The sequence below is a fragment of the Macaca thibetana genome, chromosome 13 (assembly GCF_024542745.1).
Source record: "Macaca thibetana thibetana isolate TM-01 chromosome 13, ASM2454274v1, whole genome shotgun sequence".
Classification (NCBI taxonomy): Eukaryota; Metazoa; Chordata; class Mammalia; order Primates; family Cercopithecidae; genus Macaca; species Macaca thibetana.
In genome coordinates, this window is record NC_065590.1 from 69,224,210 (window position 1) to 69,240,161 (window position 15,952).

Sequence of the window (15,952 nt, forward strand, 5' to 3'; positions counted from 1 at the left end):
GTTAAAATAACTCCTCCTTTTGGCACTTTTATTTCTTTAAGATTAAACTGGTTCTGTGTTAGGCTAATCAGGAGTACTGGGACTAAGTCTAACCATCAGGGCGTGACTGTTTCTGCATATGCTCACATGACTCAGAGAGCTGTTCTTGGACTTAGTAGTAAGGGCTGTCATACCTAAACCTTCATTTAAGCTGCTGAGTTATTTTTAAAAAGTAGTTTGTAATTCCTAGAACCTAGGGCATAACTAGCTGTTCTAAGGAGTTTAGACTTAAAACATATTAATAACTTGCATTATGAGGGGCTTAAAACAGAACATGCCAAAACTAGGATTCAAACTGAGGCTCTACATGGAGAAAAGATTTCCTTGACAATGGTAGCAGGGATTGGTGCAGAGGGTAATCAGTCTGACACTAAAATAATGAATAGACAAAATGTACCTTAAGGAAATTGTGTAAAGCTTCTTGCACAGTTGAAGATGGTATCTTTCCAAACAGAGTAGCAGCCATTTTTTTCTCAATCCAGCTCAGTTTTGAGACCTGCAAATACACAACAATATCACTCTTAGAAAGTTGTTCACCTTTTGAATGGATTCTCTCTCCCCAGTTAGATGTGTGTGTGTTATATGTATATACATGTGTGTGTGTACATAGATATAACATATATAAATGTAAATATATATCCATAAATAATATATATTAGAGCTACCACCCTCATGGCATTAATGTTAATATTTTACCTTCCTTTTTCACAATTCTAAGGTACCATGGGGTCCAAAAGCACTGGTTTCAAAACCAACTTGAAATACTTTTGATAAGAAGATTTATGTCGAATCAGAGGAAAAAGGGATGGGGTGGGAAATAATGCCGATCCTGTTTGTTCATCTGATTCTGGATTCTGAGGCAACTATGGTGTATTTCTTCGTACAGCACATAGGGGCTACAAGACTGCCTTTGCTCTCCTTCTGCCTACTCCATGCTGCCAACTGGCCTCCTGACCCAGAAGTAGCATCTCAGAAATAGAAATAGAATAGGGATTCTCAAGCCAGAAGGAGTGGGGAATGGGGACCCACCATACATATTTTACAATCCTGAAGATTTTTTAAAGAATCAATAAACACCAAAACGAAATTTCATATTACCATTGATTTTTCGCTTTCTTCTAAAAAGTTTTCCTTTTTCCCCAAATATAAATATTAGATGTTCATTCTAAAAGATTAAGCTGGCTCAAAAATGAAACTTGAGGGTATTGACCCTGTTGATGCTCTGTCCAAACCCATAAAGTATCTTCCTTCTCAGTCCCATCATCTAGATACCTCGGTAGCCAATATCCTTTTTTTTTTTTTTTGACAATGTCTCACCTCGTTGCTCAGGTTGGAGTGCAGTGGTATGATAATGGCTCACTGCAGCCTCGACCTCCTGGGCTCAACAATCCTCCCACCTCAGCCTCCTGAGTAGTTGGGAATACAGGTGTGCATCACATGCCCAACTAATTTTTTAAAATTTTTTGTAGAGACAGGGTCTTCCTATATTGTCCAGGCTGGTCTTGAACTCCTGGGCTCAAGAGATCCTCTCGCCTCAGCCTCTCAAACTGCTAGGATTACAGGCATAAGCCACCTCACCCAGTTCATTATCCTTTAATTAAAAAATTATTTCCTTATTTTTTGACATAATTTTTCATATTGATATGCTTATTTTTGCTTTGCTTTGAACTTTGTAAAAAGTAATATACTGCTTATTTCCTGTATGACTTACTTTTTCACTTAATGGTATGGTTCTAAGATTTCATCCAGGATAATGAGTATGACTGAAGTTCAGTCATTTAAATAACGGAAATATTTCATCATTTCAACAGACATCAGCAATGTTTTTATCCACTCTTTTGTCAATGGACATTTGGGTCTTTTTCATTTTTTTGCTCTTAAGACCAAGGCTGCCATAGCCATTCTTGCACATGCCTTCTGGAGCACATTTGTGAGGCTCTGTGGGTAGGCATGATCACATGGCAGGCAAATATTCAAATTTAAAAGACACTACTCAATGGTTCCCAAGGTAGTCATGTTGATTTATGTTTCCACAGCAATGTAAAAATTCCTGCTGCTCCATATCCTTGCAACACCTCATACTGAGATTTTAAAATTTTTATAAAATGAGTAGGAATCAAATGGCATCTACTTGGGGTTTTTATTATCATTTTCTATAACTTTGTTTTTTAAATTTTTAGTTTAATTGCATTATGGTCAGAAAAACTGCATGACATCAATTCTTTGAAATACATTAAGATTTGTTTCCCGGCCTCATATATGGTCCATTTTAGTACACATTCTGCATATGCTTGAAAAGATGTCCATTCTCCAATGGTTAGCCACATGGCTTCATAATTATTAGATCAGGCTTGTTAAATGTGAGGCATGTTTTACAAACTAATACTTTTATGTTTTCTTGTTCCATTAATTACCTAAAGGGGTGGGTGAAACTACCAGTATATGGTTGAGCTGTACATTTATCCTTATAATTTGGTCAATTTTTATTTTATAGTTCTGAGGCTGTCATTAGAAGCACACTAGTTTATAAATACTTTCCTTGTGAACTAAACTTTCTATATAGTTATGCTCTTTATCTCTAGATATACTTTTGCCTTAAAATGTATGTGTGTGTGTGTAGTAGTAGTAGTAGTAGTAGTAGTAGTAGCAGTAGTCATCCCCTCTTCTTCATGGAGTATATTCCAGGACCCCCAACAGAAGCCTGAAACCATATATATATATATGGTTTAGTTTGATTATTATTTATTTGCTTACTATTTGATATAACTTTTCTACATGTTTACTATCTATGTTTATCGGTCATTATGTATTTTTTAAATTGGCTTTATTGAGGTATAATCTACATAAAATCTCCTCCATTAGAAGTGTACGGTTCTATGAGTTTTGATAAATGCATATGATCCTGTAACTGCCACAACAATCAATATATACTACATTTTCATCATCCTAAAAAGTTCTCTCATACCCCTTTGCTGTCAATCTCCTTAACCTGCTCCTAGCCCTAGACAAATACTGATCTGACTATAATTCGCCTTTTCTAGAGTTTCATATCAATGCAATTAGGTAGTCTTTTGTGAGCTTTCTTGGCATAACACTTTGAAGAGTCATGCATGTTGCTATGCTGCTAAAGTTGCTATGAAAATTTATATGCTAGTCTTTGTGTGAGCATATATTTTCATTTCTCTTGGTGAATACTTAGGAATTGATCATATATTCATTATTCACATATTCCCATTGAAACATGTGAGTTTCAATTGCTTTATATCCTTGCTGGTACTTGCTCTTGCCATCTTTTAAATTTTAGCCCCTTTAAAAAGTGAATATATAGCAAGCAGTCTTTCTCTGTGGTTTTAATTTGCATTTTTCTAATGACTACTGATGACCAATATCTTTTCATATGCTTGCTTACCACTCACAGACTTTCTTTTGTGAAGCAATTGAAATGTGATCTGGAAAACAGTCAAACATATGTGGAAATACTTCTAGTTTTCATCTTTTCGATTTAATTTTATGGCTATAATAGGTGTTAGACAAAATGCTATAATTAGCATAGGTAATGTTATAAAGACTGCCTGACATCCTGGAGTAAGAGAAAAGCTGTCAAGTCCTTTTGAAAGTTCTAGCTTGTCCTGTTACATGGCCATAACAAACAGTTTATTTTCAAAAAGCAGGACTGAATTTTGCTTATGCTGTTCATCTATCCCCTGCCAATTCCTCTTATTTTAAAAAACACATTATATGTAGATATTTAATATTCTGTATCCCATATTTCCAAAATCTGAAGTCCTTTTAGGTCCACTGCTGGTTTTTTGTTTTGTTTTGTTTTCTGCTGTCATTGTTGTTCGTTTGTTTCCTTGTATAGTCTATAATTTTTGACTGTGAACTCATCGTTGTTGGGATACTTTCTGTGAAAGTTTTACAAAGTCTATCTAAAGGTACCTTCTTCTACAGAGGATTGGCAAGTGCTTTTGCCATTTCTCTATGGCATGAAGATCAGAGTCCATTTTGAATAAAAATTTCTTTCTTGGGCTTTTAAGCCTAGGCAGGTAATGCACATTGAAGTTCCAGAAACTTGTGAGGTTGGTAAATGGCTTTTAAATCTTAGGAGCATTTCCTCTTTTCAGCTCTATCTTCCCAATTGTTACAGCTGAAAATGAATTTTCACTGCTAATAAGCTTCTGCTGAATAAATTTCATTTAAGTTCATCTTTTCCGCCCCCCAGCCATTGTACTTTTTTGAGTCCTGTATATTTGTGGCAGTCTTTAAGCTGCTCTCTGCTCTGCTCAGGTCTGTAGTCCCCCAAACCCAACAAAGGTCTGCAGACTAAGCTTTAGGTTACCAACCTTGGTAAACGCCCCTGACTAGGAGGTGGTTTCAAGTTGGTTTACCAGTCCTTGGAACTGGTATTCTTGCTTTGTTTCTGGCCTTTGGCTGTTTTATTTTATTTATTTATTTTTCTGTAGGTTCTTATTTTATTTTTATTTTATTTTATTTATTTTTTTTCTGTAGGTTCTTTCACTGACCTGATTAGAAATAGACATACACACTTCAAGCTAACACACACTTTAAGATATTGTGTGTCCAGAAAATTTTGAGTTCTCTATTCTGCATATGCTGGAAACATTCTTTACACATTTGCTCATACGTGCTTTATTACCTTGGCGGAAGCTGATTCCCCCTGATGGAAAGAGTTCCAACTTCCTGTCCCACAATTCATATTCATTACCTATACTTATAATTTGTAGGCAGTAGAGCTTACTAGTTAAGAGCAAAGACTTTAGAAGCAAACTGCCTGGGCCAGGTGCAGTGGTTCATGCCTGTAATCTTAGCACTTTGGGAGGCCAAGGCGGGTGGATCATTTGAGGCCAGGAGTGTGAGACCAGCCTGGCCAACATGGCGAAACTCCATCTCTACTAAAAATACAAAAAAAGACTACCCGGGCATGGTGGCACACACCTGTAATCCCAGCTACTCGGGAGGCTGAGGCAAGAGAATCACTTGAATCCAGTAGGTGGAGGCTGCAGTGAGCCGAGATCATGCCACTGCACTCCAGCCTGGGTGACAGAGCAAGACGTGGTCTCAAAAAAGAAAAAAAAAGAAAAAAAGAAAAGAAAAAGAGAAACAAACTGCCTGTGTTTGAATCCTGTTCTACTTATTATCTACTGCTTATTAGCTGAGTGACTCTGGGCAAATTATTGACCTTATTAACCTTATAGGGTTTTTGAAAAAGTGAGTGAGCTACAATATATAAAATGTTTACAGTCACATAAAATGCTTACAAGAGCCATGTACATGTTAGCCATTATTACTACTGCTTTTCATATTCTTTGATTTTTGTACTTTTTCTCTAGTTTTAGTGAATCAATCATTTAAACAACAAATTATTGTAGAAGCAGCTTATTTTAAGTGCCAAAAAACTGAACTAGATGCTGAAAGAAAATTATCAAAAAGTGTAAAATGTGGACTCTTTCCTTGAAGAAATAACTCTTTGAGATAACTTTGGATCAACAGAAAATAAACAGTAAGTAAAACATGTGAGTTGTTGGGAGGTAATACAACCTTAGCAAATTAGTAGTGTACTCAACAGTACAATATTTCACAGCATGAAGGCATCATTGTGTATTTTACAGCATTGAGTAGATTATAAAAATTTGAGTGTCATTCTATTATTTGACTTTGCCGTCTTACAACTAGGAAAAAATGAGAAAAACAGATATACCTTTACTCCTTTTTCCTTAACAAAATGTAAGTTTTCTTTGTATGTAACACAATATAAAGAGCATAAATTTTGGAATTAAATTTGAATTTCAATGCTGCCTCTTTCATTGACCAGTTAAATGGACTTTGGGAAGGTTCTTAACATCATGAAGACTCAGATTTTTAATCTTTAAAACTGGTATAATAACAACTGCTTCATAGCAGTGTTTTAAGGATGAAATGCAACAAGAAATATAAAGGACAGAATGCATATTTGGCATAGAGCAGGCGTTCAATAAAAGCAAACTTCTTTCTTCACCTCTAATTCTCTTTCAGCTGCAGTGAAGAAGTTATCTCTTTGCCTACCCTAATTTTATCATTCAAAAATGGCATTGTCCTTTCACAATAATTTTTTTCACATATTCTTAAGATACATTTTCACATTCTGTAGTTTTCTATAAACTAATAGTGTCATTTAAGACATGGACCAACTGCTTTTATTTGAGCTATATATGTCGCGTAACCCTTCCAAATTAAGTTCCTTAAAAGCAAGGAGTGTTTTATTCATCTCTGGCCAGTTAGTTAGCACATAATTTGTGCTCAGTATACACTACTGGATGAAAAAAAGTCCTCCTACAGAACCGTGAGTAGTGACCTAGACACAGGGCATGTGTGTGGATGGTTGATCCCAAACTGAGATATCTACAAAGGGAGGGAATGTGACTACTGCAAAAAGAAATGAAAGAGCACGAAAGAAAAAGGTCACATATATATAAAACATGGCATATAACATACAAATATATATAAATTACAAGTTTATAGATTATAAAATACCTAGATTATAGATTTTAAAATTATAATGTATAAATTATAAATTCACATACAATTTTAACATATGTATTATACATTAAAATAAAATTTATGTTGCTATTATAATTCTCCCTAAAGTAGGCACTGGGTAAAAATAAAACAATAAGTCATTGAAAATTTATCCTATAATCATACTACATTCAAATAAAGTTTATAAATAAAGGCATTCAACTTACAGTATAACAGTATCTTCCTTTGAGGTAATATAGAAAGGGTTCCTCTGGTAAAAGTTTGATTGCTATATCTAGATGTTCCTGAAAGAAGCATCCAAAGGAAAATCATCTCCCAAGTTTCAGATATTGTTGAATGGAACTACACCACAGCCTCGTAACTCAAAAGTGGTTTTAAAATGTTGTCTCAGTCCTCGCCATCTCTATCATTAATACAATGAAATCTTATGAATAATTAAATTACCAAAATGATTGCTTACAACCAGAACCGGAACTGTGACTAGGATTTAATAAAGCTATGTGTAATTTAAAGCCAAAATACTGTTATAAAATTAGAAAACACCAAAGTCATATGTTTGCCTACCTATGACTTAACTAGTGAATAGTTACTGATTCTGAGGTGAGCTTACAAATATCAAATGACATGGAATAGGGGATAATGGCAGAAAAAAATAGAAGAGTTAGATGGGAGAGAAATCTAATCCTTTGGCATTATCAAATGGTTATAGGGAGCTAGAAAATAGGGAAGAAATGTTTACTCATCTCTGTAATTATTGACATTGAGGGTTATGTATTGAGCTATGGAGGCAAATAATACATTATGTGTGTGTGTGGATTACTTACTTTATTTGTCTATCATGGCAAATTTAAATCCTAGATTGGATCCTACTTTTCCGCCACCAAATCAATATGCAGAGATTGTTAACTACTTAGTGCTGGTCACACTCATGCTGTTATTGAGCTTATGACCAAAAGACTTTTTTTTTTTTTTGAGACAGAGTCTCATTCTGTTGCCCAGGCTGGAATGCAGTGGCATGATCATGGCTCACTACAACCTCCGCCTCCTTGGTTCAAGCAATTCTCCTGCCTCAGCCTCCCAAGTAGTTGGGAATACAGGTGCCCACCACCACACCTGGCTAATTTTTGTATTTTTAGTAGAGATGGGGTTTCACCATGTTGGCCAGGCTGGTCTCGAACTCCTGGCCTCAAGTGATCCACCCGCCTCAGCCTCCCAAAGTGCTGCAATTACAGGTGTGAGCCACTGCACCCGCTGGCTAATTCTTAATCTTTGAAAAGGTAATACTCATCTACTCTGTGACTTCTTTCAGAATCTGAACTAATAATAATCTTTAATCACCCAAATAATTCTTTTTGTCATAGCACTATTTAAAGAGTATCATATTTCATTTTCTGATGTTTAAACAAAAAAGCAAATTCCCAGAGCTTAATCTGTTGAATAATCTGGTTTATGTCTGTTGATGGAACATATGGCTACATTAAAACATTTTTATTATTAATAAATACCCTTCCATAAGTCTGGATCTGAAAAAGAAATATGAAAAAAAAAAAGAAATACCTTGAAGAGGTGTCCATAGTTGATTTTGTTTTGTAAACCCTCAAACTCAGATACATAGCCACACAAAACTGCATACCTGAAAAGGATAAAAACAGTGGCCACTGTGTAAATTTTCAATAAAATGCTACCAAAACATAACATTAAAAGAAACTCTAAAACATTCATTCATATTTAACAAGAGTATTCATATAAGGGCCCTAACAATAATAAATACTTGACATTAACATGAGGCTAGTTTTCTCACCTATAACTGGGGATACTAACAATATTTATATGTATATTGTGAGGGTAAAATAAGCTAAAACAGGTAATGTGATTAGAACAGTGCCCAGGACATAGGGAGTTTCAATAAAAGCTACCTGCCACTATCATCATCATCAATATTAAAGTCATGAAGAAATTCTCAGAAAAAGTCTAATCATTTTAAGTATTAAATTAGAAAAAATATAGTCAACAGATTTATAACATTAAAAACAGTTAAAGTCAACTTAAAAAATTCATTCCCTCTTTTAAAAAACTTAAAATTTCATGAGCTCCTTTAATATGAATATGCAAATAAATACCATGATTAAACCAAAATCAAAGGTAATTTTAAAGTATGCTTTTTCAAAAGATTTCCCCTTCTCCTTCAACCCTTCCTGGAAACACTGCATTACTAGAATAGTGCATCCCGTCGGTCATTTGTTTTCACTGGGAATACAAAATTTACACAAATAATTATTTGACTTTAAGTTGCGTGCAATATTTGTTCCGCAATTTGCTTATTTACTGGAAAAATTGAGGATACGTTGCTTTTCACATTCGGAGTGTTTCTATCTGTACAAAAATCTTTGAAGTATTTCAGAGTGTTTTTGTCTAAGATAAAATATCCATTTACTTAAATATTTCAAGAGTAGGTATTAATTTTTACTTGCATTATCATAATAACTAAGATGAAAAATATAACTGCAGATGTTATTTATCTCAGTCATTTCTGTGAATACACATAACTTCCAAGTACAAAAAAAGTGAACAATTTTAATTTGGAACAGTAAGACCATTCCCAGACACAAATCCATACCACCTATGCACAACCAATAAAATGGCCAATTTTCAGTTATGACCTTTTTGATCTCTGTTTTCAGTTTCTGTATAATCAGCAGAATCTGCTATAGTAGAAGCAAGGAGGAAGACCATACCAACCTATTAAAAACAACCTCAGAACTTAACTAGATTAGGATACACTACTACTTACAAATTCTAAAATCAGACTGAATTTCATGTACCTCTCTAGATCCACAATAAATCTTTCCAGAGATTTCAAATTCAAGAAAAGCAGATTGACAAAAAATGACTCTCAAACTGTTTTATAAAAACTGTTATTGTTGCCTCAGGCCTATGTTCTTTTATTTAAAAAATTAATAAACTACGTTTTAGAGCACTTTTAGGTTCACAGCAAAACTGAGCAGAAAGTACAGAGGATTCCCATATATCTCCTATCCTAGCCCCCAAAACTTCCCCCACTATTATTTATTTATTTATTTAGAGACAAAGTCACGCTCTGTTACCCAGTCTGGAGTGCAGTGGTACGATCTTGGCTCACTGCAACCTCTGCCTCTCAGGTTCAAGCGATTTTCATGCCTTAGCTTCCCAAGTAGCTGGGACTACAGGCATGTGCCACCATGCCTGGATAATTTTTGTATTTTTAGTAGAGATGGGATTTCACCATGTTGGCCAGGCTGGTCTCGAACTCCTGACCTCAGGTGATCTGAGGTGATCGGCCCGCCTCGGCCTCCCAAAGTGCTGAGATTACAGGCATGAGCCACCATGCCTAGCCAACTTCCCCCACTATTAACATCCCACCTGACAGTGGTACATTTGTTAAAACTGATGAACCTACACTGACACGTCAATACCATCCAAAGTCCATAGTTTACAGTATGGTTTGTACTTGGTGTTTGATATTCTACAGGTTTTGACAAATGTATAATGATATGTGTATACTGTTGTAATGTGTTACATAAAAGTTTTACTTCCTGTGAAAATCCTCTGTTTTCTGCTTATTCATCCCTCCCTCCCCACAACCCCTGGCAACCACTGATCCGTTTACTGTCTCCATAGTTTGGTCTTTTCTAGAATGTCATATAGTTGGAACCATATAGTATATTGTCATTTCAGATTGCCTTCTTTTACTTAGTAATATGTATTTAAGCTTCCTCCATGTCTTTTCATGGCCTTGATAGCTCATTTCTACTTAGCCCCGAATAATATTTCATTGAATGGATATACATAGTTTTATTCATTCGCCTGCTGAATATTTGTTAAGCATTTCTCATAGAGATCCTGTACATACTTTGTTCATTTTCATCTATGTATTTCAATATTTTTGGTGCTCATGTAAATAGTAATATGTTTTTAATTTCAAACTCCACTTCTTCATTGCTGGTATAGAGGAAACTGATTGACTTTTGTACATTAACCTTGAATCCAGCAACCTTGTTATAATTGCTTAATTCCAAGATATTTAAAAAAATTTTTTTTACAAAGACAATCATGTCATTTGCAAATAATTTTATTTCTTCCCTCCCAATCTGCATACCTTTTATTTCCTTTTCTTGTTATATAGCATTAGCTAGAACTTTCAGTATAATGTTGAAAAGCAGTGGTGAGAGGGACCATCCTTGCCTTGCTCCTGATCTTAGTTTCTTAATGGTTGGAAAGCAAGTTTCTCACCATGAAGCATAATGTTAGCTGTATGTTTCCTGTAAATGTCGCTTTTTTTTTTTTATCAAGTTGAGGAAATTCCATTCTATTCCTAGTTTGCTGAGAGTTTCTCTCTTTGCATTATGAATGACTCTTAGATTTTGTCAAATGCTTTTTCTGCATCTGTTAAAATAATCATGTGATTTTTTCTGCTTTGGTGTGTTAATGTGATGGATTATAGTAATTGATTTTCAAATGTTGAACTGGCCTTGCATACCAGGAATGAATCTCACTTGGTTATGTAATTCTTTTTATATATTGTTGGATTCAAACTGCTAATATTTTATTGAAGATTTTTGCTTCTATGTTCAGGAGAGATACTGGTCTACTACAGTTTCCTTCTAGTGTCTGATGTTGGTATAAGGGTAATGCTACACTCAAACAATGAGTTAGGAAGTGTACCCTCTACTTCTATCTTATGTAATTGGTATAATTTTCTCCTTAAATATTTGGCAGAATTTACCAATGACCCCGTCTGGTCCTGATGCTTTCTGTTTTGGAAAGTTATTAATTATTTATTCCATTTCTTCAACAGAAGTAGGACTATTCAAATTGTCTATTCACTGTGTTATTTTGAAACGGTCTCTGCCATTCTGTTCAATCATTCCTCCCAACGAGTTCCAGTTTGGGGAACAATTCTAATCCTTCCAAATTCAACACAACTACCTCCCCAGACTCTCTATTTTTGTCATGGGCATTATCATTTTCCAAATTATCTGGACTTAAAACTTTAGACCACTTTCTATTTAAATATACTTTTAGAATAGCTTTGAATTTACAAAAAAATTCTCATAGTACAATTTCTTTATAAGCCACACCTAGTTTTCCCTATTGTTAACACCTTACATTACTACAGTTCATTTGTCAAAACTGTACCAACATTGATATACAATATTGATACACAATATTGATACAAAATTGTCACAATGAACCAATATTAATACACTATTAACTAAAATCTATACTTTATTCAAATTTCTATATTTCCCTATTATCCTTAGTCACTTTTGATACCTTTCTCTCCATCCTTCCTTTCATATTTATTTCCATTAAATCATAACTTGTTAGGTATCTTTTTCAACATGTTAAAATCTTTTGAGTTACTGCTGTCATCCATCATATACCCTGTTACTCCTAATTTTGTGTTCTCTGTAACTTTTATAAGCATACCTTCTATCTCTTCCCCCATCAACAAAATTACTGAACACACTGGGGACCAAGATACAGATATGGCCCTAGAATCTCCCCCAGACTGACAGTGATCTGTTGAATAACTGAGCCTCAAACTGTTCAGTCAGTATGGGTCAGCTGACTCAAAGCTTGACCACATTTCTACATCTTGTCCAAAGAATGTTATGAGTGAGCTTGCCTAAATGCTTTACTTCAATCCAGGTATACTGGATCGATTTCCCTAGTCTACTAGCAAAATAAAATAAAATAAAATAAAAAAATAAAAACAGATCATTTCACCTTTTTAGAAAAATCTATGTTGGTTCTCTTTCAACTTACACACTTATCTAGAGATGCACAAAACAACCCATCGAACTCTTTGTGCTGGAATGAAAGGCATAGATGCTATGTTCACTGGTCTATAGTGGTAGAATCTATCTTCTGCTATTTTCTGCAAATCAGAACTACTTAAGCACATCTCTAGGCTTTTATTTTTCTCTCTCAACATATTCTCTCCAAGTTACTCTGAGTCAAGGGAAAAAACTCCATGATTTATAAATACAATTATATGAAATATATAATTTTCCTTTTTAAATAATCTGCCCTTAGAGTTACATTTTTCATATTTTTTTGGAATCTGCTTCTTTAAAGTTTAAAATATTATCTATCTTTTTATGTATCATAAATTCAAAGGTACTTGGTCACTTTCTCCCAAAGGGTCATTACTCCTTTTCTTTCAATCAATTCTACCTATGTTTGTGTGTGTATATGATTTTTAAATACTGTTCATTTAAAATACATAATTTTATGTTTTATTTCTCAAATACACAGGCTGATGGAAATTCTGAAGAAAGTTAATTCACAACACGGTATATTACCTCCATCTAGAGGTCATTCTAACTACACACGTTTTGACAAGAACACTGTATTTTCCTTTGCATTGATAGTGAATATATCCTTAATCATTGACTATCATACTGTTTCAACAATTACTAAAACAACTCCATGAATTTCCCTGCAGTATTTCTGATTCAGCACCAATGCCGTTTATACTATGAAAAAGCAGAGGCAGCATACTGTTAACAGAAAAATGACTAGGCATAGAAGAATACAAAACTGGGTTCTAGTTTCTGTTTTTCCACTTATTGTATGGCTCTGATTACTACTCAACACACACTCATGCGTGCACGCACACATACACACAGTACCTTGCTTACCCCATCTATAAAGTGAAAACAAGCTGTTCTGTGAATCACATGTTTTAAGACATGCGGATATAATTTGCAAACAGTAGAGCACAACCAATATGTAAGACATTACTTATAATTAAGGTCAGGTTTATTTGGCCAACAAACTGCAAATCCATTGGTCACTTTATTCTCATTCTCTTGATTCCAGAAGTATTAAATATTTTTTGTCAGTACAACAAAAACAACTGAATCTTATAGAAAGCATATACAGCCCTAAAGTTACAAAGCCATTTCACTTAGGAAAAGATAGAGATAAAACTAAGTCACAAAAATGATCTGTATTTTTCAATCATTTCCAAATAATATTAACCCTTTATGAAAATAATTCTTAAAGATTACATCTTTTGTTTCAAACTGAAGGTTTATAAACCATCATATAATGCTGTAAACCACGGTCTGCAAACTCTTGCAGTAGGGCCAGATAGTAAACATTTTAGACTTTGGGGCCAGTCTTTTGCAATTACTCTGCCGCTGTGCAAAAATGCCTATGTGTGGCTGTGATCCAATAAAACTTTATTTACAAAAACAGGCAGTCGATTTCATCTGCAGGCCATAGTTTGTCATTCATGCTGAATGAATGAGAAAACGTCTTATTAACATACTAATAAATTCAGTCTTAATTCAGTTTTAACATAATTAAAGAGAGTCCAGCAGAATAAGATTTCAACATTTTATTATAATTAATTATAAAATCAGACCACCTAAATTTCACCCATTGCTTCTCAAGTCAAAGTTTAAATTTCTTTTTTCATCACCTCAAATATCTACTATTTAAGGAGGACTTTTGCATTCAGTAGGATATAGTGTAAGAATTACGATTAAATTGACATTTAAAGTTCTTAAACCTTAATCAACTGATTAGATTTTAATTTTTTAAATTCAAAACTGATACTGAATAAGAAATTAGGTGAAACACAATTGGATCACTACTCTGTGTTTTGATAAGATTTAATATTGGGGTTAAATGCTATGATTATAAACAAGGCATTTGGTTCTCAACAAAAAGTAAAAGAAGATGAACAAAGGAGATGTAACCAGATTAGTGGAAGACAGACTGGGAAAACCAGAGTTCAGCATAATTTATGTTCACAAGATACATTTCAAGGTACTTAATGAAGCCCTCAGAGAAAATTCAACATTGTTCCTCTATAAAAATTTGGAAACCCACACTGATAAATAACCTCAAATTGAGGATTTACACCAAATGCACATTTTTAATGTGATTCTTCGTGGGTACAGATGCATGTAGGAGAGAAGGAAGAGGACAGAGGATGGGAAAGGAAGAGCAATAGAGGAGGGGGAGAAAGAAGAGAAGGAAGAGGAGGGGAGGGAACAGAGGGGCCGGAGGTAAGAGACAGGAAGAGGAGGGGAGGGAACAGAGGGGCGGGAGGTAAGAGACAGGAAGAGGAGGGGAGGAGGAGGAGTTGAGAGTTAAAAGTAGGACTTCAATGTTCTTTCTGCATCCTAATTAGGCTAACCAGTTCCCAAATACCTCCGTTATCAAAGGAGATGAAGAGAGACAGTAGGGCTTGATCACCACAAATTTATTACAGTTACTACTAAAAGTAGAAGAACGAAAGTGCTTTAACATATATGTTAATCTACTAGTGTTATTATGTAAATTAGATTATATAGGTAAACCTGGCTAATATAATAGCCAAGACCCTCTGTTCTAGGGAAATGATCTTAAAAGTCTGTACCAAATTGTTACCTGGAAAATTACCTTTTTCCCTAGAATTTTGGCAGAGGCATCAAGAATACAAAACAATACTTTATCTATTAGGTACTCCAATCCCTAAAGCAAGATTCTCTATTACTCATCCGTGACATACTAAGAAATTATTCCCAGGTTTTGCCAGATTTAGCCCTTCACTCTTCTCCAGGCTACATAAGAGAAGGCAAAGAATTCACCGGAGGGAGGAAGAGACTGGGAGTGAGGATTTCTCCAGGGTTAGGGTGCTGTGGGTTCCACCTTCCACCCTCTCATGACAGAGGGCAGGGGCTAGGCTTGCATCTCATCTAAAACTATGGGAGGGCAGCATCAAAAAATCTATTCATATTTTGGCATGTGTCCCTTTGAGTTTGGACAAATAAAATGTTACCGGATTCCTCCCCAAGGAATTTGAAGTGAGAATCTGTGAGTGGAGCTCCCCCTGCTGGTGGCAGGTGAAAAAACAGGTCTACTTTGAGAAAATGGTTTGTACTTCAGATTTTGGTGGGAAAAAAATGAGTCTTCTGTGGGACAACTGTGGACCTGTGGAAAGGGAGCCATTTTAAGAGAGATTTTGCCTAAGAGTGCCCCTACATCATATGGATGGGAAATAAAGTAATCGCAAAGAAGGGTGGATTTCTGGAAACTTAGGGCTGAAGAAAGTGTCATACATTTATTATTGTATCTTCCCACTATCTGGGGCACCTGTATTGCTGGAGAGAAAAAGAAACCAAGGAACTATAAATGTAAAAATGCAACTACAAGTAAAATTAAGAATAATAATTAAAAACAATATATTCCTTCTTGTGTTTTATAATTTATAATTTATATTTATAAAATAATGTTTACATAAACATACAAAGGGTCCAAACACAACATAAGAATGATTTTTTTTTTGCTCTAAGAATATTTACCTATACGAATCTAACTAATTAGATTCTCTTTG

The 15,952-nt window shown here is 34.7% G+C and overlaps 2 protein-coding genes across 8 annotated transcripts in view; both read right to left on the bottom strand.

Moving 5' to 3' along the window:
- Nucleotides 1–15,952, bottom strand: part of MORN2 (MORN repeat containing 2) — a 1,051,609-nt gene that overhangs the window by 890,968 nt on the left and 144,689 nt on the right. The window lies entirely within an intron of this gene.
- Nucleotides 1–15,952, bottom strand: part of RMDN2 (regulator of microtubule dynamics 2) — an 88,604-nt gene that overhangs the window by 18,538 nt on the left and 54,114 nt on the right. For all 7 annotated transcript variants that reach the window (XM_050753347.1, XM_050753350.1, XM_050753349.1 and 4 more), the window contains 3 exons: nucleotides 8,134–8,209; nucleotides 6,783–6,860; nucleotides 437–535 (listed from right to left, as the gene is read on the bottom strand). In XM_050753347.1, the coding sequence (XP_050609304.1) occupies nucleotides 437–535; nucleotides 6,783–6,860; nucleotides 8,134–8,209 (253 nt within the window). The remainder of the gene's footprint in view (nucleotides 1–436; nucleotides 536–6,782; nucleotides 6,861–8,133; nucleotides 8,210–15,952) is intronic.